The 24,235-nt window shown below is 40.4% G+C and overlaps 3 protein-coding genes across 8 annotated transcripts; 2 read left to right on the plus strand and 1 right to left on the minus strand.

Annotated features, from left to right (window-relative positions):
* The first annotated feature begins 564 nt into the window (after nt 1-564).
* n4bp2l2 (NEDD4 binding protein 2-like 2) lies at nt 565-6,256 on the plus strand. 2 transcript variants are annotated; one of them, XM_079514647.1, is made up of 7 exons: nt 565-696; nt 874-1,133; nt 1,170-1,959; nt 2,946-3,070; nt 4,076-4,164; nt 4,267-4,343; nt 4,462-6,256. In XM_079514647.1, exons 2-7 carry the CDS (start codon nt 884-886, stop codon nt 4,652-4,654), a joined length of 1,524 nt encoding a protein of 507 aa, XP_079370773.1. In that variant the 5' UTR covers nt 565-696; nt 874-883; the 3' UTR covers nt 4,655-6,256. The 2 variants fall into 2 exon arrangements, with proteins under 2 accessions (XP_079370773.1, XP_079370772.1); XM_079514646.1 differs by having other exon boundaries at nt 874-1,959.
* A 1,417-nt stretch (nt 6,257-7,673) lies between these two features.
* On the plus strand, nt 7,674-14,943 carry trmt9b (tRNA methyltransferase 9B). Of its 4 annotated transcripts, none has more exons than XM_079514996.1 (5): nt 7,674-8,013; nt 9,199-9,292; nt 11,074-11,277; nt 11,705-11,878; nt 12,402-14,943. In XM_079514996.1, exons 3-5 carry the CDS (start codon nt 11,115-11,117, stop codon nt 13,361-13,363), a joined length of 1,299 nt encoding a protein of 432 aa, XP_079371122.1. In that variant the 5' UTR covers nt 7,674-8,013; nt 9,199-9,292; nt 11,074-11,114; the 3' UTR covers nt 13,364-14,943. The 4 variants fall into 4 exon arrangements, with proteins under 4 accessions (XP_079371122.1, XP_079371125.1, XP_079371124.1 ...); XM_079514997.1 differs by lacking the exon at nt 7,674-8,013 and adding an exon at nt 8,178-8,448; XM_079514999.1 differs by lacking the exon at nt 9,199-9,292 and having other exon boundaries at nt 11,105-11,277.
* Nucleotides 14,944-15,053: 110 nt separating this feature from the next.
* On the minus strand, nt 15,054-19,001 carry hdac12 (histone deacetylase 12). Of its 2 annotated transcripts, XR_013791179.1 has the most exons (9): nt 18,729-19,001; nt 17,391-17,534; nt 17,142-17,301; nt 16,833-17,029; nt 16,350-16,500; nt 16,095-16,211; nt 15,858-16,000; nt 15,611-15,722; nt 15,054-15,561 (listed from the first exon to the last, which is right to left on the minus strand). XR_013791179.1 is itself a non-coding variant. In XM_079515001.1 (8 exons), exons 1-8 carry the CDS (start codon nt 18,837-18,839, stop codon nt 15,699-15,701), a joined length of 1,047 nt encoding a protein of 348 aa, XP_079371127.1. In that variant the 5' UTR covers nt 18,840-19,001; the 3' UTR covers nt 15,054-15,698. The 2 variants fall into 2 exon arrangements, 1 of the variants encoding a protein (XP_079371127.1); XM_079515001.1 differs by having other exon boundaries at nt 15,054-15,722.
* Nucleotides 19,002-24,235: the final 5,234 nt, after the last annotated feature.

The following is a 24,235-nucleotide window of genomic DNA, read 5'->3' on the forward strand; positions in this document are numbered from 1 at the left end:
AGACAAGTCCTCCATCGTCGCTTCCAGTCATCCTGGTTCTCTCTAGCTCAGCTGCTGCTGCACCTCATAATACATAGTACTGTCGTTTTAATAGTAGTAGCCTGTTTGTTTGAGTTTTGGCTGAGCGGATTTGTGTAATATAAGAGCTGTGACATTAGCACTGAATTTACTTTTCATATTAAAGTCTTTAACATTTTGTAATATTTAATTGAATAGCGATGTGGAAGTGGAACCAATTCATTTGTGTTGGGAGTAAAATTGCCTTGCTATGTTTCTATACTTGTATTTGGTCAGTAGGTGGCGACTGCGACTTTAACCACAGGTTCAGTCCCAGGGTTGCCAAGTCCGCTTGTTTCCCGCCAAAGTTGGCTTGTTTTCTTGCAGAGTTGCAATGATAAATGCATCACATATTTAGTTATTATTATATGGCGATATTATTGGTGGGTTTTTTGGCTTGTTTTTCGAGGGAAGATTTGGCTTATTTCTCTCGCCAAGAGTTGGCTTGTTTTGGGCTTGTTTATGGAGGTGGGTTTGGCTTATTTCTCTCACAAGAGTTGGCAACACTTATAATCTACTACTACCAACGTCATTTCCGTTATTTCACTACCAGAAGTAAATAACAGCGCGGGTTTTGTTTTGTTTACTTGACTAATTTTATACCATTATCGCAATTCAAATCTCAAATCCATTTATACGGTAAGACTACATAATAGCGCAATATAAGTATTATATTTTATTTTGAATTAGCTGTCAGGAATTGTACTTTACCGTCTTCAGCAGCATAACCTTACAGCTATGCTGAAGCTCAATGGTGGTGATAACGTGCTTTGTAAATGCAGTCTGGGTTTAACTCTGGAATTATATTTCTTATAGATCATGTCTCATGGCTCATCACAAGACTAACGCTAAACGTGAAGAATGTGTAAAACAACCTCGTGAGGACACGGATAACAAACATGTGAGAGATCGTGTATTACAGGAAATAGGATGTACCAGCACCACCTTCATTGGTCCTACATTCCGTCCAAAGTCCAAACCAGAGACACCCAACACAGGTCGTCCAAAGACCAAACAAGAGATACCCAATATAAGTCGTGGTCGTCCAAAGACAGAACCAGAGACACCCAAAATAGGTCGTCTAAAGAAAGAACCAGAGACACCCAAAATAGGTCGTCCAAAGACAGAACCAGAGACACCCAAAATACGTCGCCCAAAGACAAAACCAGAGACAACCAACATTGAAGAAACTCTGAGTGAGTTCTACAAGGAACTTGAGCAAATTGATTCCACTGATAATGCTGATGTAAGCAACCAGAAGGTTGCAGATTCTAAATCATGCAATCCTTTAGAAACCTCTGCAGAAAAAGATCAAGACTTTTATCAGAACAGCATGAGACGTCCTGCACGTCCTCACTGGTACCAAAATGAGCCTTACCCTCATAGAGATCAGAGGTCAAGTGTTGATCAGATGACAGGTGGACCTGCTCACTCTTATGCTCCGAACCACTGGCCTAGATTTAACGAACCTCCCTTCGGTGGTCCACCACCACCCCATTTTTCGCCACCATTCCCTGGTCCGCCACCGCCAGGCATGGCACCACCTCACATGAATGATAACTGGAACTGCTCTGACAAAGCAAACCAACATCAACAGGACATGTGTTGGTTGCCGCCACATGATCAATATAATCGCCTTCCTCAGGACTTCAATGAAGATTTTCCACAACACTTTGACAGGAATGAATGGGGTCACTATGAGGATGGTGATTCAAATTATGTTAATGATTCATTGTCTCGGGTGTCACACCTTCATGAAGATTTTGATCATCGGAAGTTTGGGTCAGATAAAGAACTTTGTGAGCAAGAAGACCCACGCCAACCATCTGATCAAACATGTGGCTCTTTGATTCTGATTCTGCTGAGGGGTCTACCAGGGTCTGGGAAATCAACACTGGCAACGTAAGATTCATTACTGTCTGTCTCACTGTTGCCATTATTTTGTTTGTGGTTCTCTCACATTAGCCTGGGTTCCAGCTAGCCGCAATTTGCAACTCTAGATTTTTTTATAATGGGATGAATCTAGAGTTGCAATACCCTCCATTAACTCCCCACTCATCATTTTGCGTTTGCGATCTGCTTGTCTTAAACGACGTTAAACTCACCAACATTGCAGCTGTAGTCCAAGTTTGAATTATTCTCTTTCAATCTGCCGAGCTTGTTTTTCATAAAAATCCCCCGTAGACATGTTATGAGCTACTTTCTGTCAAGAAGAAGAAATGTTGGAGTTTGGAAGCGCTCGTTTGTATTAAGGGGTCGCGCTGCTGCCTCCTGCATTATGTGCAAATGCGAAACAGATGCATGCAGGGACGTTCAGTGACTTAGGACGAGCGCTTCCAAACTCCAGCACTTACAAAAATAATCACTTGCACAGAATTTCTTGACAGAAAGTAGCCCATAACATGTCTACGGGGGATTTTTATGAAAAACAAGCTCGGCAGATTGAAAGAGAATAATTCAAGCTTGGACTACAGCTGCAATGTTGGTGAGTTTAATGTCGTTTAAGACAAGCAGATCGCAAACGCAAAATGATGAGTGGGGAGTCAATGGAGGGTATTGCAACTCTAGATTCATCCCATTATAAAAAAATCTAGAGTTGCAAATTGCGGCTAGGGTTCCAGCCTGATCACTGCGTTCCGTGGATTTGTTTTGTCACTCGCTACAAAACGAATTCACGGAACGCAGTGAATCAGGCTGGAACCCTCTCATAACCTCCACCCCATTTTGTCATCATGTGAAGGTGATTCCTGAAAATTACATCATGTCACATCATCTTCACCTTTTCCTCTGGAGTTTTGGTCGGCTATTAGTGTTTCTCTCATGGGGGTACGCAGAGGTACTACAGGGGGTACTTGAGAGAAAATGTAGACGTTTGTTTTTTCTTCTAGGGAATTACTGTCCACTGGACCCAGTGGGCTTGCACTGAGCACAGATGACTACTTCTTTAGTGAAGATGGCTATAACTATGATCCAACCAAACTTGGAGTAGCTCATGAATGGAACCAGAGCAGAGGTATTAGTTTCTATATTTCATTTGAGCCACGTTACATGTGTTACAATATTTGCAGCTGAAAGAAAATTCCATGATGACATTGTTACTCGTTTACTCTATATCACTTCTAGATTTAAATGAATCTAGGTCATTGTTCCACAGCAAGGCTTTGTTCAGAATGTCAATTACCCTATGACTGTGTTGGAAATCCACAGTTTTTTTTTAACCAATATCAGTTGATAGTTGAGTGAAATCAAAACATATTGCTTATGCTTCCCCAAAAGTATTTTGACACATATCCAAATATGAATGTAGTCAAATTTGTATCCTAAGCATCACTCTACTGCTGAAAGATATGTCAGTATCTCCTGGTGTGGTTATACAATACCTGGCAATTTGTCCTTGAGCAAGACTACTCAACTTCTCAGTGGAACTGCTGTGGCCCTTAGAACTTAGAAGACTGGGGATGTGTGTGTATGATTTTCAAGCAGAGTAAGCTAAAAAAGACCATGCTCAGCAAAAGTTATTACCTGGCTATGCAAAGAAAACTATTCTAACAACATTAACCCTAGTGTCCTTATTTGGGCATGTCATAATAGGCAAACGTTCAGTGAAAATACAGATCTACAAGCCCACAAGGTGTCGCTGTGCTTTGTGAGGTTGTAGGGCACTTATAGATTTCCATTTTCTATTCGATTAAACAAAGTATCGTCTTAGGTAAACTAATCATTTTATGTTATCTGCTTCTGTGTACTGGAATCTGTAATTATAATTTTTAATCTTTGAAGATTGTGGTGGTGTGTACACAGCAATGTCATGTTTACTTACTGTTCTCTGTAGATCAGTATAGCCCAGTGGAGCATTGCACAAATATCCACTATCCTGTATGAAAACTGCTCTAAGCCCATTTTATACTTACTTTATTTGCCATATGACCACGTTGCTTTCCCAGTTATGAATTGGGCTTCAGTGTCCTTCCAGAATGTTAGTATTACATTAACCATACTTTTTCTTTTAACATTTTAGCTAAAGAAGCTATGCTTGAAGGACGCTCCCCTATAATTATTGATAATACAAATGTCGAAGCCTGGGAGATGAAGCCATATGTCAAAATGGTGGGTGTTGCTTTATTAAACAGTATTTGGCCACAGTATTATCCCAAATAAAGATTACACTACTTGCATAGAACATAAAGCTTATTATTCTTATTCTTACAGGCCTTGGAGAACAGATACAGAATTGATTTTGTTGAACCTGACACCGGCTGGAAATGTGATCCCTTTGAGTTAGAGAAGTACGTTTTACTGACAATTACATGCATGCTTTATAGAATGTGATGATACAGATCTTTGAATATCATTCTTTATATAAGAACAATGCATTCTAACACTAACCAAATGTGTGTTTACCAGGAGGAACAAGCATGGTGTACCTCAGCAGAAAATTGCTCAGATGTTGGATCGTTTTTCATTTCCCATATCGGTAGACATTGTTATAAATTCACAAGAGCCCCCTCATGTAAGCATGAGACATCGACCAGAGCCACAGAAACAGGAGAGATTCAACAGTACAAATTACAACCAACAGATCCACCCAAACAAATAACAGGAGAGCATTTTTGCAATCAAGGAAAATAAGTCATCAGCAGTTTCTACCTGACTTTTAAAATACCTTTTTCTAATGATTATTTTTATAAAATGTAAAAAGCATTTTTTAAATATTTTGAATAATATATTTTAAGAGGATTTTGTCATCTATTATGCTTTTTCTAACGAATTAACATGAATATTGGCCTTAATGTAAAAAATCTGGCAAATTTTGTGAGCAACTAACATCATTGTTTGCTTTTTTGTAAACGTGATCGCTCAACTCGGCAGACTACACTAGTATTACTGGTAAGATAGCAGATCTACAAACTTAATGCATCACATTGTATGGTTTTACATCTGCTATTTTTGGCACATGACAGCATTGCATGACATACTTTACTCCTATCAACTACTGCTTGGAGGATTCTCAGACATGCAAACTGAGGTTTATGTCTAAAGCGCAATCTGTTCCAGTTGCAACATTAGGCTACATATTCCTGCTTATTCTCCACACAATTGAGGCTTTTGTGAGTGACTAGAAAACTGCATTTAGCTGGTATTCCCTTAGTGAGTGACAACTAACTCATTTGCCATCTTCAATTTTGTTTGAACCCATTAAGACCCGAGTCTAATTCTCAATCCGTAGTTCTCACACTTTCAAGATTTGTCATAAATAACATGTAGAAGCTCGCAGCGGGGCACGAAGTGACGAGATATTTGTTATTTCTGAATAGCGAACGCTCCCGCACTCTGTCTTCAAATCGAACGCTTTAGTGGGAAACAACGTTTCAGTCTGTTAGACCTTCATCATGGTATCTTTAGATATTAGACATGAAGATGAGCCAGACGAAATGTTTCCCATTAAACCTTTTTCCATTTGCATTTGAAGTGTGGGAGTTTCTTCTTTTTCAGTGCATTTGGCCCTCATTTGGTCTTTCCTACGCACCTGTCACCTTTGTAGGTGTGCAAGAGACTTGATTTTTTTATTGAATAGCGAACTCTAAAAACATAAATGACACAAATACTTTCCTGTCGCTAAAATTTGTTTTGGTTAATTCCCCCTACCCCCTGCAGTTATGCATCATAACCATAGCCCCAAAGGGACTGGTGTAATAAAAGCTGCAGAAACTAAACTACAATATGGACATAAATCATGTCGAGTAAATGGAATATAAAATAGATATATTGCTGAGGTTAAACAGGGTTTGTCTTGAAGCCCTGCAAAGAGAGACTTTAAGAAGTTATAGATTTCTAAGTACAAAACTCTGAAATAACATAATTGTGAGTGCTCAGTGGGGCCTTGCCTGAGCACATTCATTATTGTCCCACAGGAAAATGCATTATGTGCCAGCATATCCCTGTAGTGCTCATTAAACCGGGGTGAAAAGGGTTGTTTATCAACTGCACTACATACTGACTTTATCAAAGATAGATTCATGTATTTGTTTGTAGTCAGAAGGCTTCCTGTTGATTTGTATTTTTATTTTTTGACCTCGAGGATGTATCCATTTGTTGTGGAGGAGATAAACGATTAAGGGATAGTATACAAGACACATTGTGATGGTTGTATCATTTGTTTATATTGATAAGATCGTATAAAAAGAAAAACAAATCTGAATTCCCACTCCTGCTCTCTTTTCTCATTTGTCCACATGCCAAACCTTCATATTTAGCTGATGAGTATCCTAATTAGTCGACGACTCCAAAAAAATATGTTCCTAAACCTGTATTACCCTTGGCAGTTAAATTCAATGCGCATTGGATACACTTTTCCTAAAGTAATACAATGGTGTATTAATAACGTAAGTGGTACTTTTAAGATTAGTTTTTTGCCTTTATTGATAGCTACAAGTGAAGATGGACAGGAGAGACGGGGAGAGACATGCAGCAAAGCTACTGGAACACGTGATGCGCTGTCAGGCCAGAGCCTATATGTGGCATGTGCCTGGACCACCACTAGGCCAGTGGGCGCCCCAAGTGGTACTTGTTCTGATATTAGGGTCTGAAGAGTTTGGGTTAGGAATTAGGATCCTATAGATTAGTATTTGTATGCATTAGGCCTACCTCAGGTTTTCCTTACTTCGCTCTGAATTAAGAGCGAAATGGCTAAATTGTAATTAAGTGTTAGGCCTATTTCTTTCTTGGACAGCTCTTGTCCATGCTGATAGTAGAGTCACAAACTAAAGTTTTGTGACCATCCTCTGGGAACAATGTTTTGATGATTGATTTGACCTCTATGGACCCTTTATAAAAGATTTAGCCCCCAGGTCCCTCGCAAAAATCCTGGCATTTTTTGCTAAAGGGCCAAATTCAAAATGGTGCCCGGCACCATAGCCAAAAATAACCTTTTGGCTTTTGATCCAGATGACATAGAATGTATGAAGACACTTTTTCATACAAGTCAACCATGAGGATTCCAAATCTGACACCATTTTAACCATAAGACCTCGTTTTGGCCCCGAAATTCAAGATGGCCACATAACAGTAACATTTTTAATAGGAAAGTAATTTATTTGGGGTTTATAATTTTTTTTTTCACAAAACACATCAATGGAATCCTCATGGTTGACTTGTATGAAAAAGTGTCTTCATACATGATTCTAGGTCATCTGGATCAAAAGTTCATTTTTGGCTATGGTGCCGGGCGCCATTTTGAATTTGGCCCTTTAGCGAAAAGAATGCCAGGATTTTTGCGAGGGACCTGGGGGCTAAATTCTTTATAAAGGGTCCATATAGAGGTCAAATCAATCATCATAACATTGTTCCCAGAGGATGGTCATTGGTCACAGAACCTTAGTTTGTGACTCTACTAAATATCTGTATCTCAAGGACAACAACATGAAGACATCATTTCTGTCTAGACCGGCTTGGTATAAACCTAAACCTATACTATAATTATAGTATAAACTAATGATATGCAGATATATGTAATTGATAATTTATTGTAAATAAAAACAGAACACAGACTATAATTTGATGCTTCATGATCTGGATTCTGGCTCTTGCATCGCGTGCTTATAATATATTGTCGTGGTCTTGTGACATGTTCAGCCAATCAAAGCCGTGGACGGCTGCGCAGCGTGTCTCACTCACCAACGGCCAACGCTTATCATGTTCACGTAACGTTACAGATTTAATTCCATACTGGGAATTGGGAAATAATTGGTTACTTATAGTTGTTATTGATACTCTTGGCTGTGCCAGCTGTGGTATCAATCGCTACAATGTTTCTGATAACACGGTCTGTTCAAAATGGGTCGACTATACGCGATATCAGAAGAACGAATGGCTCAATTGTTCTATAGAATAGAATGTAGAGTGGGAACTTTCCCAAACGACCCGAGAGGAGACGGATGGCGTTTCACACAAGATATGGTAAGGCAAGGGCGGCTAAAGGGGAGTTTACATGAATGCATTTATTTTTTCATTTGTTATAAGGTAGACCGGCCGGTCGGTGTATCCCGATAAAACGCTGTTACCAATTGCCCAATTAACTTAAAGGGGCGTCGCATATCAACTTATAATTTGTTGTTCTAGCCAGGATAAGAATGAGCCTTTTTTGTGTGATTTTGAATGTTTCGTTCCTGAGACCCCGGAAGAGCGAATCTGTGAATCTCTTTCCATCTTTACTCGGCTCACCTAGCATTGGTTTCTTTCAGTCTAACGTTGTCTCAAGACAAGTTGATCGTTTGAGGGTCATCCTGTGGCATAGGATTGGGTTTGTTCATCTTGATGGAGCTTCCATGTGGACACTGAACAGGTGGCACAGAGGATCACCTTACCAACATGTTGATGTTGACTCATAAATTGGCAAGTGTGATAGATAAACCTGTTCTCTCAGTGGCTGCCTTGATACTTATAATGGTGTAGCTGTAGGCTACTTTAGTGCAGTTCCCACTTCCCAGTGTAATTTTTTTTTTTTTTAATTTGAATGATTAGGGCGGCGATCTTTGATGAGGTAGAACTTTGGAGTATTGCAAGTAGATTTCTTCATAGGCCGTGACTCAATATATAGTAGCCTATTCTCTCAGCCAAATGACATGCACACTACACATTTTGTTGTAGCATCCAAGTTACTGTCATTTAGACAATGTATCGAAAATATAGATCTATTCTAGCCATTTGTCTTTCTCTGAGATGGACCTTTATTTGACAGAAATCTCAGTAGGCTATGTCAGTCTCAACATAAAATGTAGTCCCCATTCTCAGCCAGGAGCTGTGCCCTCACCGTGACAGCTGGTTACATAATTCCGATAAGTGTTACAGTTTAGTCAGTGAATGGAGTGGAAACTGGAAATTGACCACAGACAATAGCCCCACTGCATCAAGCTAAATATAGGTGTTGTTACATAAGCAATGTTTTCCTCTTTGCCTGGGTCGGGGAGGTGTTAAAAAAATCAATCAGTATTCAGTTCTAGTAGTATACACATGAGACAACATGGGCCTGTGATGTTACATTATATAGACTGACTGGATGGATAGATAGATAGATAGATAGAATCATCTTAGCTTGGTGTTAATCACCCTTAAACAAGGGTAACCTATGACATTCCCCCCCAGGTGTAATGTTCCACTGTTCACTATGGATACTGGTGCAGCCAGCTGACAACACTGCAGTTCTACTCAAGGACAATGAAGACTAGAGAGAATGGCAGTATGTATCTTGTCTGCCTTCTGGTTAGCCTCATTAGTTAATGGCATTTTGTTACTTTTACATTCCTTCCAAATCCATAAACTGTTATTTTTATACAGTGTGGAGTCACTGGGTAATGTAATTCAAGTGTTTACTTTATACATACATCAAACATATCACACAACCTACCCATCCATAACTGTATATGGACACATTGAAACATGCTCACAATACAGCTTTCATAATAAAAGGTTGTCCTGGCTTGAGGGCAACATGTCTTGCAAAGACATTTGTCAGATTCAGTCAAATGCATTAGTCCTTAATGTGCCTGTCATGAAAGATGACAGCTTAAAGGACGACTTCACCCATTTTCATCCTATCTTCATATAATTAGTCCTCACTAATGGTCATTATAAAATGGTAGCATTTTATCATGAGCATTAGTTCGGACCAATTATATGAAGATAGGTTGAAAATGGGTGAAGTCATCCTTACCTCTAATGGCTTTGCATATTGATATATAATTTTGCCTAATGTAGTGGTTCCCAAACTGTGGTGCGTGCACCCCTTGTGGTGCGCGACATGAAAGGCTAATGGTGGTGCTATGGTTTTATTTTAAATATATTAACATATTATGCCAATATATGGCAAGTATATGCAGAATATAGCCTATGCTGCATATATAAGCCATATTCAGGTTATGCAATTTATATTTCCATGTGGGGGGGGGGGGGGGGGGGTGCATGGTCAAAAAGGTTTGAGAACCGCTGGCCTAATGTATGATATTAATCTAGCCTATTATGTCACTGGGTAGATCAGAACGTTTACTGTGCCCCAATGGCGCTGCTGCACTACACTGTGAAAGTTAGTGGCATACATTCTAATAATCAGTGCCTCTGACTGCAGTAGGGGATGATGGAGGGTGTAGGCAGAGGGGCACAGAATGTGAAAACCAATATGTCACCGCCCAATCTGAGATTGATTTCAGTCGAGTTTTTTTGTGAGATTAGTTCACGGCGGACATAAACATGGCCCCTCTCAAAGATGGCTAGCCTCTCTTGAGACATCCATAAAAACAGTAATTGTATTTGTACAGTACCTCTATGTCATGTGCTAGTACCTTTCCATATTAAGTTAAACTATTGGTGTTGTGCTTTAGATGTATTCCAGTAACTTACTTTTTCTTTGGTCAACCTTATCAGAATCACATTTTATTCTTATTTGCAACTCAACATGGATATCAATCTGTCCACTAAGAGAGCTAGAATTTAATTATCACATGATTTTCTTTTGTAAACCAAAACGGTTGGCCAATTGGACTGAAGTTTCAATTAAATAATTGTTTTATGCCGCACAGATAACATGAAGCATATTAAACATGCACAACTTGTGTGGGTGATAGTAATACCTGACATGCTCTGTCCTTGTGAAAGGACTGCAAACTAAATGAGACATGTGAGGCTGAAGCCTAATTTGTAGTATGGCAGACGGTGTTGCATCGCAAATCAGTTGTTGTCAGCAAGAGACATGTCATAGTATAAATTAAGCTTGATTTATTATGATTAGATTGTGTAGGCACCAGGTACTAGGTGTTGAATCACCATCTGTTTGAGAGAGCAATCAGCGTGTTAGTTGATTATGAGAGGATTTTCCATTAACCTATCAGATTATTTTTCCATGACCTTTTTGACATTCAGTGGCATCTTTTCTGTACTTCTCAGTTTCAAGACCTTATTGATAGTTTCCCCAGTTGTTAATGATGTCAGTGATGGACTAACTTGTTTATGTGTTTATCTCTGCGGGCCTGATGTGTGGACCTGCTTTATGAGGCAGCCTTCCCTGGATGACCATGATGGAGGAGGCTGCCTGCCAGCTGGAGAGAGACCATGTACACAATGTCTATGAGAAGATTGCTCCATATTTCAATGATAGCCGCTACAAAGCCTGGCCCAATGTACGGCAGTTTCTACTGGAACAACAGCCAGGAAGCATCATTGCTGACATTGGTAGGATTTATTCCTTTTCCTTATTACCTATCTACCATGTTTGATAATAACTCTTCTAAGAAAAAAGTACTGCCGAAGCAGACAACTAAATCCTTCTAGGTGCAAGGCTCGAAGATACTGTACAAGTTGAATTGAAGAAAATGCCAGCACTCATGTCCTTTTCACATGATTTTATTTACCTCAACCAGGCCGAAACGTATGCAAAACATTTTTGCCTGCCATAGGATGTTAATGGTAGGGTCACAAGAAACCCCTAAAAAAAATTGCCCAATACATTCAGCCGGTCAGCAAGTGGATTCATGAATGTATGTATATAGCCAATATTTTAGGCCAATAAAAAAAGACTATATATCAAATTTCCCACCCGTCCACCTCCGCTGCCAGACTAATTTGTTGCTGATGCTGACTATCTACCTCTCTGTTGCAGGCTGTGGTAATGGCAAGTACCTCCACATCAACAAGGAGGTGTTCAAGCTGGGGTGTGATGTTTGTCGCCCCCTGGTGGACTTTGCCTGGAGCCAAGGACATGAGGTCCAGGTGTGTGATGGGCTGCAACTGCCTTACAGAGATGGCTGCTTTGATGCTGTGCTCTCTATTGCAGGTAATAGACACATGCATCTCTCTCACTGTCACATTTGTACTAATTCCCTTTGTGTATATACATCAATCTCAATTCCATGTCTAACTTAATTTCAAATGAGCAAACTGTTGGAGAAAGCGATATATTATTGTTGATTAATGATGAAAGGTGACGATAAAGTTCAGTTAACCAAGTAATAATAGATGGGTCCTAGAAAAGCTCCATTGATATATGACTATGTTGTTACAGTAGCTAGGTAAAAGTGGTTATGAATTTGGGGTGTAATGTGTGGTTCTATGCAAACATTGTTTAATTTTGTGCCCAAGGCAATCGCCCATAGTAGTTACTGTACTTACACTTGTGTGCCATTTGTAATATTGAATGTTGTGGATCTGTACTAGTGACCCACCATTCCTGTTATTTGCGTTTTAGCTTTTATTTTAGTTTTCTTGTGAAGCACTTTGTGGCAGAAATTTCTACATCAACTTGAATATAATAAGTTAATATCTGTATATCTTTGTAACCAATGTATGTTTTCTCGTAGTCATCCATCATTTGTCCACCAAAGAGAGGCGTATTCGAGCAATAAAGGAGATGGCACGCACTCTGCGTATTGGGGGACGCATCATGATCTGTGTGTGGGCCATGGAGCAGAAGCGTCGCAAATTTGAGAAGCAGGACATCTTCGTCCCATGGAACCCCAACCTTCACTCACCCTCCAGCTTTGACGAGGATCATGTCAGGCCTAGGAGAAGGGCCGCAGCACAAAGTGTGAGCGAAGCCACAGATAACACAGAAAAGCACAGGAAGGTGAAAAGCACATCCTCCATGGACGACGACATCGCCTGCACCACACCACAGCAGCAGAGAACCCAGAGCCTGCTGTGGTTCTTCTCCAGGTCCATGGACTCTGTATTCGACTTTGGAAGCCTAGCTGTCTCCAGATCATCCTCTCGAGACCTGAGCACTTTATCCTCACCCACAGGGCAAGATGAGGGGAACAAGGAGTGCCACCGTGGGAGAGGACGGGGCCTGATCAAGCAGGTCTCCAGCTTCTTTTACCCTTCATCCACGATCAGTTCAGAGGAGGACATATTTGACTCAGTCATGGACTTGCACAAGGGACAGAAGGGCTCCTTGGACAACACAGCCGCCAACCCTGGGGAAAATGTGAGCACTTCTGCAGCCTTTGTCCAGGGATGTGGTTCTCTAGCCCTGCCAGATCTCTTCCCATACGAGAGGGAAGTTCTCAAACAATCTGGAGACCAGAAGGATCACAGAACCCCCCTGGGAAAATGGCAAGAACAACAGAAAAGCACAAAGATTCCTCAGGAGAATGAGGAACAGGTGGCAGGTTCCTGCCTGAGGTATTATCATGTCTTTAGGGAAGGAGAACTGGCAGAGCTAATAGAGAATTATGTTGAGGAGCTTCATGTCACACACACTTACTTTGACCATGCCAACTGGTGTGTGGTGGCAGAGAGAATTCAGGTTTGGAAAATATGATTTATTTTAACACATTTTGGTTAGGGTTTCCTCCAAATTTTAACTTAATTTTTGAACAACACTACCGGTATTGTGTTTTTGACTCTACAGTCTACAGTACACAAATGGTTATAGCCATCTAACACCTCCATCAATTTTAGTGAAATAAATAATAAATTGGAGTCAGCAGTCACAAGATGCAAAGAATGACTTCATGACCAGTAATGGGAGAAACATAAAATATGCCCATCAATCTCTACTCTATATTGTTTTAGAAAGAACCATCATAGTAGCCATGTCTACTGCATTAGCACAGTATGAGGATGAGTGACTGACATGCCTAGTAATTATTTTCTATGAGAGAGCATTTATTTAGGGGGATGCAGAGAATATTGAGATGTAGCGACAAGCGGGCGCAAATCCCTAAATTGTCGCATTCATGCACACTCCTGCAGCCCTGCACATGTGATTAACATTGTTCAATGTGACGCATAAAAATGCATCTATTCACAAGGAGTGCAGTGCGACCCTGTGGATCCAAACGGGTACGTGTGAAAATCCCTTAATTACTGTATGTCTCCCAACTGTATGCTGTGATGTTTTTATTGATACTATTTAAAGCAATTAACAAGCAGTATCCATACTGTGACTGTTCTTAGTTACACATGGACTTACACTGCTGCTACTAATGTCTTTTAACTATTTATAAACAATGAAAGCCAAGGAGAGATTCATTTTAATGTTATTTTCACAAACTTATCAGAAGATAAACAGGACAGGACAATTCTATGTAATGTTCATTGTTGAACTTTTAATCGTGGTGGATAATTCTGTCTTATTGATGTCTATTTTAAAACCTGATTTATTTAGTTGTGCTGTGTGCACAGAAAACACTAGCATGTGTACAAGTTCTCAATGTATGGTGCATTGTGAACTTGTAGATGAGCTAATTTGTATGTGTGACATACACAATTAAGTATAACTCGATTGCACATATTCCACAACACTAGGCATAATGATCCAACATCGCAGCAATTACAATTCATGTAATTCTTGGTACGACTTGCTATGAACTACCTGTGCTGAATTTGTGGAAAAAGGGAGGTAGACAGAGTTCCCTCTTCACCCTGCAATACATTTGTTCAATTTAGTTGCTGTGCTTCATTCTACCCAGGTGTTTCAAAGAAGGTGTTGCCAACATTCTGCTTGATGTTGACATTTGTGATTGTTGTGCTTCGTTTTAGTGCTAAAAATATACGGCTGAACCAGTATGTTTCAGTTAATCGACTGCTTAAAACTGTGAATAAATGTTGCACTGTACAGCAACTATGTTGCCGCTTGCTACAATGTCAGTGAATGACAATACATAAAACTTGAAATGCACCATTTATCTCTACTCATTGTGCCAAGGAAGGTGCGCCTACAGTATCAGTACAGCATGTCTGGACCAATTGTATTTGTTGTTGTTCAGTGAAAGTTGTACCTCAAAGACTAATTTATGCTTTGACAAGTGACAGTCTTAATGCAAAGTGTAAATTAGGCTTAATGTTTCATGTGAATCTATGTAACTATTTGGTGTTTTCATTAAAGATTTGTACTAAGTTGGTTGTTTGTTTAATTCATAGATACAAACTTTGACAAACAGTTACATATGTATTGGTCATACTTGTAGTACAATGCTTGCAGTACAATGTTAGTAGCTTACAAATGTGGATGCAGTATTTATTGATTGAGATAATTAGTCAAACTGCTTGATGTACCCGTTATAACTAGGGATAGAGTTCGCTAATCTTTATTGATAACGAGCACCTTATTGATCAGGCTTATCGAGCCCGGTTCTTATCGAGCCCAACATCGAGAACTTTCTATTATGTAGTGGAAAGACGGGAGACAAATTCTGAACAGAACCAGTATATTTTACTAGTGCCTTCAAATACAGAACTTTTTTTAACAGACAGAAGGCAATTGACCTTTTTACCAATACAATAATACTTAAATCTTTTACCCGGAGTCCCGGACAGCGCTGGTTGGCAGGTATCAATATACTTTTAGACCAACATGTTTGTGCCAGAATGGATGATTGATTATATTTATTGATCGTCTCTTGTCTTGATTGTTTAAACATGATGTCATGGGCCACTATGCTCGATAACAGGCTTGATAAGCACAAAGCTTATTGATAACGGGTACTCACTAAGCTTGTTATCGGATTTTTTCAGCTATCCGTTATCGAGCTCCATCCCTAGTTATAACATCTTACTCTAAGACAAACAAAACAGTTTTAACATGTGTTTCTCCCAAGTAATGTATATATTCCTCTGTATTGTCTTGAGCCAGGACTCAGGAGATGGGAGAGCTACATTCTGCATTCATTCCATACCTGGAACATATAAGATGATTATTGTAAATTACAAGATCTAGCTAGCATATAAAATGTTGCCTTGAACAACAAAAAAAACAAATCAATATCTTATTGACAATTTTCACAGAGGTCAATCAATGTCAATCCATGTACCTGTGTTGCTGCTCTGTGAACAATAGAATGCCTGAGGGCTAGCTTATCGATGTCTCTGGAATATCCTCCTCCTATTACTGAGGCTACAGGAATACCTCTGGCCACGATGGTCTTCATCACGTACAAATCTCTCTGATACAGCCCTGGGGAACATTTCAAGAGTCATTCTTGCATCCAGTTCAAAAATCACTAATCAACTACACATTCTGATTGTTGAGCTCACATATTGTTACTCACCCTGGTCAGTGAGACAGAGTCTCCCCAATTCATCCTCCCAGTGAGGGTCTACGCCAGCATCATACAGCACCAGATCTGGTCGAAAGGTATCCAACAGCCAAGGAAGGTGGGCTTTAACTGTTCATTAAAACCAGTCGCCTTTTTATTCATACATGGTAAAAAACAAGATTTCTTAAAATGGCACGTACATGTTATTTCATTGGATGCATTTCAGGTTTTTACACCATGAGTTTCTTTGTGGAATTGAGGACTTGCCTGTAGAAAGATAGTCTTTATCTTCCATTCCATCCTCAACACTGACATCTAAGTCACTCTGTTGTTTACGGAGGGGGAAGTTTTTCCCGCAATGCAAGGAGAACGTGAAGACATTCGGTTCCTCTTTAAAAATGAAAGCAGTGCCATCCCCCTGTTAGACCCACAAAAGTACAAATTTAGGCCACAATAGAATATTGTGTATATTATTACATATTACAACTCTATTACCATTAATCAGCCATTGATCGTGTTATTCGTGTACATATTGTATGCTGCTTAATGCTTATACTACTGCAGCTCTGACATGCCTAATGCCTATATGACAGACAACACATTATGTTGTCCACTTGAGTTTCCTCGCACCTATAACTGAAAAGTATTCTGATTGTGTGACCCTGCAAGATTTAGGATTATTTGCATCAATGCAATGTTCCACACAGAACACAAAAGCTTACAGCAAAACAAAAGACAGTGTAAACATACCTGATGCACATCTAGATCCACAATGAGAACCTTTCTCCTGGACACAGAGCTATTCATCAGGTCTTTGGCTGCAACTGCTAGGTCATTGAGAAGACAAAACCCTGAACCGTAGCTTGGAAAAGCATGATGGGTTCCCCCAGCAGTACTACAAGCAAGCCCCCTTTGCATGGCAATTTCTGCAGCCAGGACTGTCCCACCTGTGCACAACAAGGCAATAATCAGTTTGTGGGGAGCTGTCTCTCTCTCTCAGACCATCCAAATGTAAATACATGTTGGCTACATAATGCAGTCGACAGAAGTTGTTTTCACCTGTTTCATATCGACATCGTCTCACTATGCCTTCACTCCAATGGAAACCTGTTCTCCTTTGTTCTTTTTCATTGACTTTTCCATTTATGAAGTTGTTCAAGTATTCTTGAGTGTGCACACAGCTCAGTAATGTTTGAGAGGCAATTTCAGGGACCCACACCTAAGTCATAAAAAGTTGACTTTAATAATAATAATAATAATAATAATAATAATAATAATAATTGTTTTTTATAGTTGTGAATAACACACCTGTCCATCTGTAATAACTTGATCCTTGAGTAGAACATCTAGCACACGGGGAAACTTGCCCATAGGAAACCGGTGGTTGGCTGGGAGGTCACACGCATACTTGCTATGGTGAACTATTGGAACTGCTGTGGATTCTTGACATATCTGTGAAACATGTAGACAAGTCATTTCAAAGATCCCCAGTTTGATATTATGCATTATAAGCCACAGACCTGCATTTGTTATCTCTGGGACTGCAGTGCAAACTACTCAGTGTCCATGACCAGTAAGACGCCTGAGGGCGAGAAGCGTGCACTGGCCAAAGTGGCCATATATGGAGTGTCTTGAGTGTACAGGGTTTGTGGTTTGATGGTCAGATCAACATATGGAATGTCAGAACAGGTCAGCTCCATATATGGAGATCTAAGGGTAGCAGCGGTGGCAGTGTCTTGAGTGTACAGGGTTTGATGAGGGCCCAGGTAGTGCCGGGCCTTCATTTTCGGGCCTGTTGAGAACTCTAGTTTTCGCTGGCTGCCGGGCGCGGCTGCACTAATAACTTTGGGGCAGGCTTGTCTAGAGTTTAAATGGACAGGTATCAGTCAAAAGGGAGACATCGAAGAGGAAGGATGGATGGGGAAGGATCAACATATGGAATATCACAACACATTCTGACATCCATGTACAAATATTGATCACATCAGGGATCTCCATATATGGGCTTACCGTAATTGCGACAGCAGGTCGCATTTACTATGATATGATCCCTGATTTACTATCATCCCTGATGATGTCGAGGCCTATGTCATAGTGATGTCACAAGACCTGGGCACAATATATGGGGGCTTTTCCCATGTATGGGGATTTTGAGTGACAAATGTATGGGGATTTTGAGTGACAAGGTTTAAGATAAAGCTAAAAAAAAAAAAAAAAGAATAGGTGAAAGAATGTAAGAATAGTGAAAATAGCAGATCTACAAGCTCAAATAGACATTTTCAATATTAAATTGTGCTCCAGTGGTTCCTGCAGCACAGCACTAGCCCTGAAACATGACATGTCATAATCATAGTGTGAACCATGGCTACACTAGAACTAGAAAATGAACCCTGCTGGCCCTAGCCTGGCTAAATAAGTCAGACTCAGTCTCATCACACTGTCGTGTGGCAATTTTCTTTTTTATCATGAATACCACCACCAATGTGTCTGATTGGCTCCCGAGACGGCAAAAACGAGAACTGTCAATCACAGCGTCTAAATGACCCTAGCTGGGGCTAATGCAGCAAATCTGGCAAAGCCTCATGTCTTCTACTGCAAACGATATTCTGCTCAAAGACAGTAACAAGACATTTCCACTGGTCTTACTTTTTCAGCGCGGAAACATCTGTAGAATGTTAGAAGTGTACCAGCCAATATTCCAAAATTCACTAGGGGTCGTCGAGACAACAATTTATGGTTAATTATATTATGGGCCATTTTTCAGATAGGCTGACTAGTCAAAACGAATTGTCGATGAGAGGAGAGTGGCTGTCTGCTGTCATGTTTATCATAAGATTATTATTGTGAGTTAATTAGTTGGAGTAGGGCCTACACTGCAGTACGCAACAACACACGCCTGCTAACGAATCTCGAATCTGCTGCCTGGCGCCTGCATGGTGTGTAACTTGTGTTTGTTTACTACCGGTATTTATCTTCTATTCTGTTATTCTTTCTCTGAAGAACTCTACTGCCATCACCTGTCATGGAGTACGAATAACCACACACAATTCAATAAACTTTGAGCGCGCGCACACACATCTTCCATTCTAACCTAGACTCTCGTTGACGTATTTATCGATTCTGACATCATACGTCTACGAGTCTAAATCTTAGGCTAATTCTAATATAATACATACACACAAGTTACAACTCTGTCGTAATTCAACGGCTCTGGACATAAACACGATGGAAGGGTAACGTACATTATTGTTCTCTCTGTCACTGTGGTAAGGTTGCAATTGAGTCGAGCAAGCCCATGCTTACTCTGCTTATTTTCAGATTTCACACTTGTAAATCGCTCTGGTAGGCGAGCGTCTGCTAAATGCCCAAATTGTAAATTGCAATTTGTGGATCCTTTCAAGCCATTGATTGATTGATTGATTGAAGAATTTCTTAACAGTTTGCAGAATTACAGTACATTTCAAGCACAAACTCAACAAAGGCTGTTAACTGTGAGTGGACGACCCAATTAAGCATTACACTTGTTTCCAATAGGGTCCACCATGTTCAAATCATCAAAACATTTAGAGACGTACAAATAGACACTTCTATAGACAGAACAGGAATTCATCATAAAGGAGGTAAAAAGGGAAAAGAAACATATAGAGTGAGGGGAAAAAAGGGGTGGGTGGGGGGGGGGGGGGGGGGGCATGACTGTTTATCCCAGGACAATTAGGGCTATGTTTATCCCAGGACGATAAGGGTTATCAGGGCCGTGCAGAGAGCACTGATCGGGGCAGGGGCTCAAACAAAGATTTTTGGGGGTGGTCTTTTTGTGGAGTCCGTCCCTTGTGCCATTTCATGTCATTGGACAGTAAAATAAGCAATATGTTCTCATTAGTCTGAAACTAAAATTGACTGATGGCAGATTAAAAGATAATTTTAATTCATTATGATAGTGAAATTATCATTACTTGTCAAATGTTCGTCTTGAAGGGCCAATGGCACTTATTGGCCTCCCACACAAGCCCTTATTGGCCCCCCACACAAGCCCTTTTTGGCCCCCACACAAGCCCTTATTTGCCCCCCACACATCAAAGCCCTTTTTCCCCCCCACTCAAGCCCTTATTGGCCCCCCACACAAGCCCTTATTGCCCCCCCACACAAGCCTTTTTTTGGCCCCCACATAAGCCCTTATTGCCCCCCCACACAAGCCCTTATTTTCCCCCCAAATAAGCCCTTATTGGCCCCCCACATAAGCCCTTATTGGCCCCCCACAAGCCCTTATTGGCAACCACATAAGCTCGTACTGGCCCCCCACATCACACTTTTTTTTGCCCTTTCCCTAAAAAAATAAAAAAATAAATAAACGCTACTTCACCCCCAGCCAAGGGGGGACGGGTGGGTGCTTGTCAAATCTGGGAGCCCCTTTACCAACTCGCCCCGGGCTTACAGCCGGCGGAACAGTGCGGCCTGGTATTTCTAAAGTAATTAAGTAAATGATGTTTAAACCAAACCTTATTCCTATAAACCTTAACCTCAGTAAAACTATGCCTAAACCTAACCCTATTCCTAAACTTAACTCCAGTAAAACTATGCCTAACCCTAAACTTATTTCTAACCTTATTCTCAGTAAAACAAAATAAAGAATACAAGAACTGCCACACCAAGCTGTCGGCGTGAGGTCGGCGGAAAAAAGCTGGGGCGAGATGGAATTGGGGCGACCGTACCTGTTACCGGCCTACTAGTTGGGAAACTTTGGAACTGTATAATGTCTCATCGTCATCACGTTTTCATGGGTAAATCTAGCCTGTACATATCTTTCAAATAATGAACTACTACTACTACTGCAAGACTGCAATAACAGCTTTTGTTGTTGTTGTGTTGGACCACGATTGATTGATTGATTGATTGATTGATTGATTGATTGATTGATTTATGATGAAGGGGAACTGGAAGATGTGGATGCCATGGAGAAAAGTAGCTTAAGAGTTATTAGACTCTCATAGATACATGTATTTTATCGTTCTGACAAAATACATACGAGAGTCTACATGACTACATCTTAGGCTAGGAGAAAAGGACTTGTATCAACAGTTGCTGTATTTATCAGAACAGTTGTATTATACGTATTGTTTTAAATAATGTTTCATTATTCTCATTTAGGGACAAAGGCAGTGAGAATGAAGTGAACAATCTAACACACAAGTGTGGAAACTAGTTGCTAACATATACACTGAAATGACTCCTATTTCTGGTTTAACAGAACTGTTGACGTCCAAGATCTTGAGTACGCCAAAGTACCGGTTTACTGCTGATCCAGATGAGGACTGTGACAATAGCTCAGACAGTGAATATGTCCTCACTCCCCAGTGTTTGCATATGGTATGATTTCCCATTGAATTATTAGTCAGCCTGGTCAGTGTTAAAGTCAGCAGAATCCAACAACCAAACAAATACATTTTTTTCCTTCTTCTTCTTTTTTTATTGGATTGCTGATACGAAGAAAATTCAGAGAGGACAAACGTGTTTTACTGTGTGTGTACTGCCTGAGGACTCTCAGTTCTGAACACCAGATGGCAAGGCCACTCGGTAATCTGCTCATATAGCTCAATGAAGCAGTGTACAGCCAGCACTGGAATCTCTGCGGGAAACTTGTCACAGAGCTACAGGTTTTGTCATTTCTTGCGACAGGTTGTGTTTATGCATGGTCACTCATTACAGAGGTGTTTGTTTGTCCCTCCTGGAGGTTGCCTCATATCGCTGCTTTCACTTCTGGCAGAATGAAGCCTTGGGCAGAAACTAATGATATCATGGCCACCTTGAATGTCTGACCAACATCTGACCATTCACACAGTCTGAACTTTCAGAACAACTCAGAGGTGCAGAAGTTGAAGTTCTGAATGACAATGACCTTTTTCTGTTATTACCTACCCTGTCCGAACAAACTTTTGAACTTTGGTTTGAATTATATATGTAGCTGTTTTTTGTTTATCCCAGAGCCTTAGATATAGAGTTATAGACATGGCTCTGGTTTATCCTATGATACAGCGATTCTATTTAATACAACTTACAAGCAATTGCTGCATAGATAGATGCAGCAAAATCTACCAGACACATACAGTATGGTAGCAGCAGAATAGACGCTCCCATCTTGGCTCTCATTTGCTGTGTAGTTTTAGGTTAACATTTAAGGTGTGGGAAAAAACTGCAAACAAACATGCAACAGGAGGAAATAGGTTCATAAAATCCTTAGTCTCTCGAAGTCGAGACAGACTGTTGACTCAAATTCAAAGGAAAAGAGGGTCTGTTTTCCCTTTGTTTTGCAGATGTTTTCCCAGATTGTAAAATCCTTGATCGATAAAATCCTTCATCACGGCCACACCTAAACAGTCCTCCCATTTCATCTCCCCACTTAATACTTATCTGTACTAAAGCTCTCAACCACCTGGAGTCAATTTTCTTTTCATTGGTTATCCTCATGACGTTACTCAGGTATTAGTAGCCAAACTGATTTGGTCTGACATGTCAATTTATCCAGACAAGGGGAACTAGAAGTTGACCATGACATTATTTATTTTATAATTTACTCTAATCAGCAGTGAGATCGGATCTGATCGTCACATGTACTATAATGTCAGAATCTTGGAAAAGACACCCCAGTGTATGTCTGCTGTTTACGTGTTCCTCATACATGAATTAATTTGCATGTATGAATTTTTGCTGAGGGATAATTTTGAATCTTCATTGTGCCTGCTGGCAGCTTAATTAATTTTGTTGCTTGCTCACATTCTGCTGATTTAGTGACCTGGTGATCCAGATATGTTTGTCCACAAACATGCCAGATTAGATTTTCAGGTAATATTGTCCAATAATAATAGAATAATACAATGTAGCCTAGCAGCGGCTTGAATACTAAAACACAGCAACTATATTGTGGAAAAGCTTTCTTAATTAGTTTGAGTACAAATACAGTTGGTGGGGAAAACACAGAGGTAGTTATTTACCATTTCAGTGGACTTTACCTACATGCTTCTTCCGAAAGATAAGTTCATGCTGCCTTTAATACCAACCTATTGTACAACACAGGAACGGTGCTGCACTGAAGACAGAAGTTGACATTGAGACCCTCCCTGTCACTGCCCCTAAGGATACTGTGCATGGTTCTCCACCAGAGATCTTTGAACCGGATGGTAGAGATGAGCTGCCCTTCCCTGAACACCTCCGGGTCCAGTGTGAAGATCATACTATATTGTTGGTCAGAGTGCACTCATCTTGTTTGAAGCATGCTTGACGCAGCTTGTAAGGACCATGCAACTATGTTGGGTTTGCAATGTGATGGTCCACTAGACCACTAGAGGTCAACATATAGAAAAGGGGCTCAGGATGTTATTTGGAATGGGTAAGTATGGGCCTTATGCCCAAGGAGAATCATGCAAAAAAGAGCATGAAAACGTTTGTCTTCAATGTTTGTGTTTACACACTTTTGTCTTCAATGTTTGTGTTTACACACTTTTGTCTTCAATGTTTGTGTTTACACAAACCCTCAAAGCTGGTCATAGGAGGCGCCCCTCAAAAACAGACTATGTTTTTCTATGGGCTATGGGACTATTAATGTATGTTTTTTTAGGGGTGCTAGCCCCTCCTATGCCCAGCTTTCCGGGTTTGTGTGAACACAACCATTGGCTTGTGATTGGCTGATCCCCCCATAACGATGATTTGATTGGCTGAACAAAGTACATATTGATGATAAAAGTGAGGGCAGAAAAGTGAAGACGCCAAAAGTGATTGGCCGGAATGACTTTTGTGATAAAGGCCCTCGTATATCCTTGCCACACTTTCAGTATAATCAACAGATTATCCCATTCCCTGTTCGCTATAGAATTGTTCCCATGGACACCTACTGTGGAATTGCAAATCGCAGCCTACATTCAAATTTGCTATGCAGACTGGAGATTTCCTGGTGACCACTAATATACTACTGTCTGAGAACAATTACACCCCAATTGCACTGCTGTTCAAGTTCATGAACATGCAGATTGTGGACAAGAACACATTCTACCGCATACAGGATGAGTACTGTGTTGACACAATAAAATCTTTCTGGCATGAGGAGAGGAGAAAAGTCACTGAAAGCAATCCTGTTCCACGATGGGAAGATGGATTCACCAGGT

The sequence above is a fragment of the Electrona antarctica genome (genome assembly GCF_951216825.1).
Source record: "Electrona antarctica genome assembly, chromosome: 11".
NCBI lineage: Eukaryota > Metazoa > Chordata > Actinopteri > Myctophiformes > Myctophidae > Electrona > Electrona antarctica.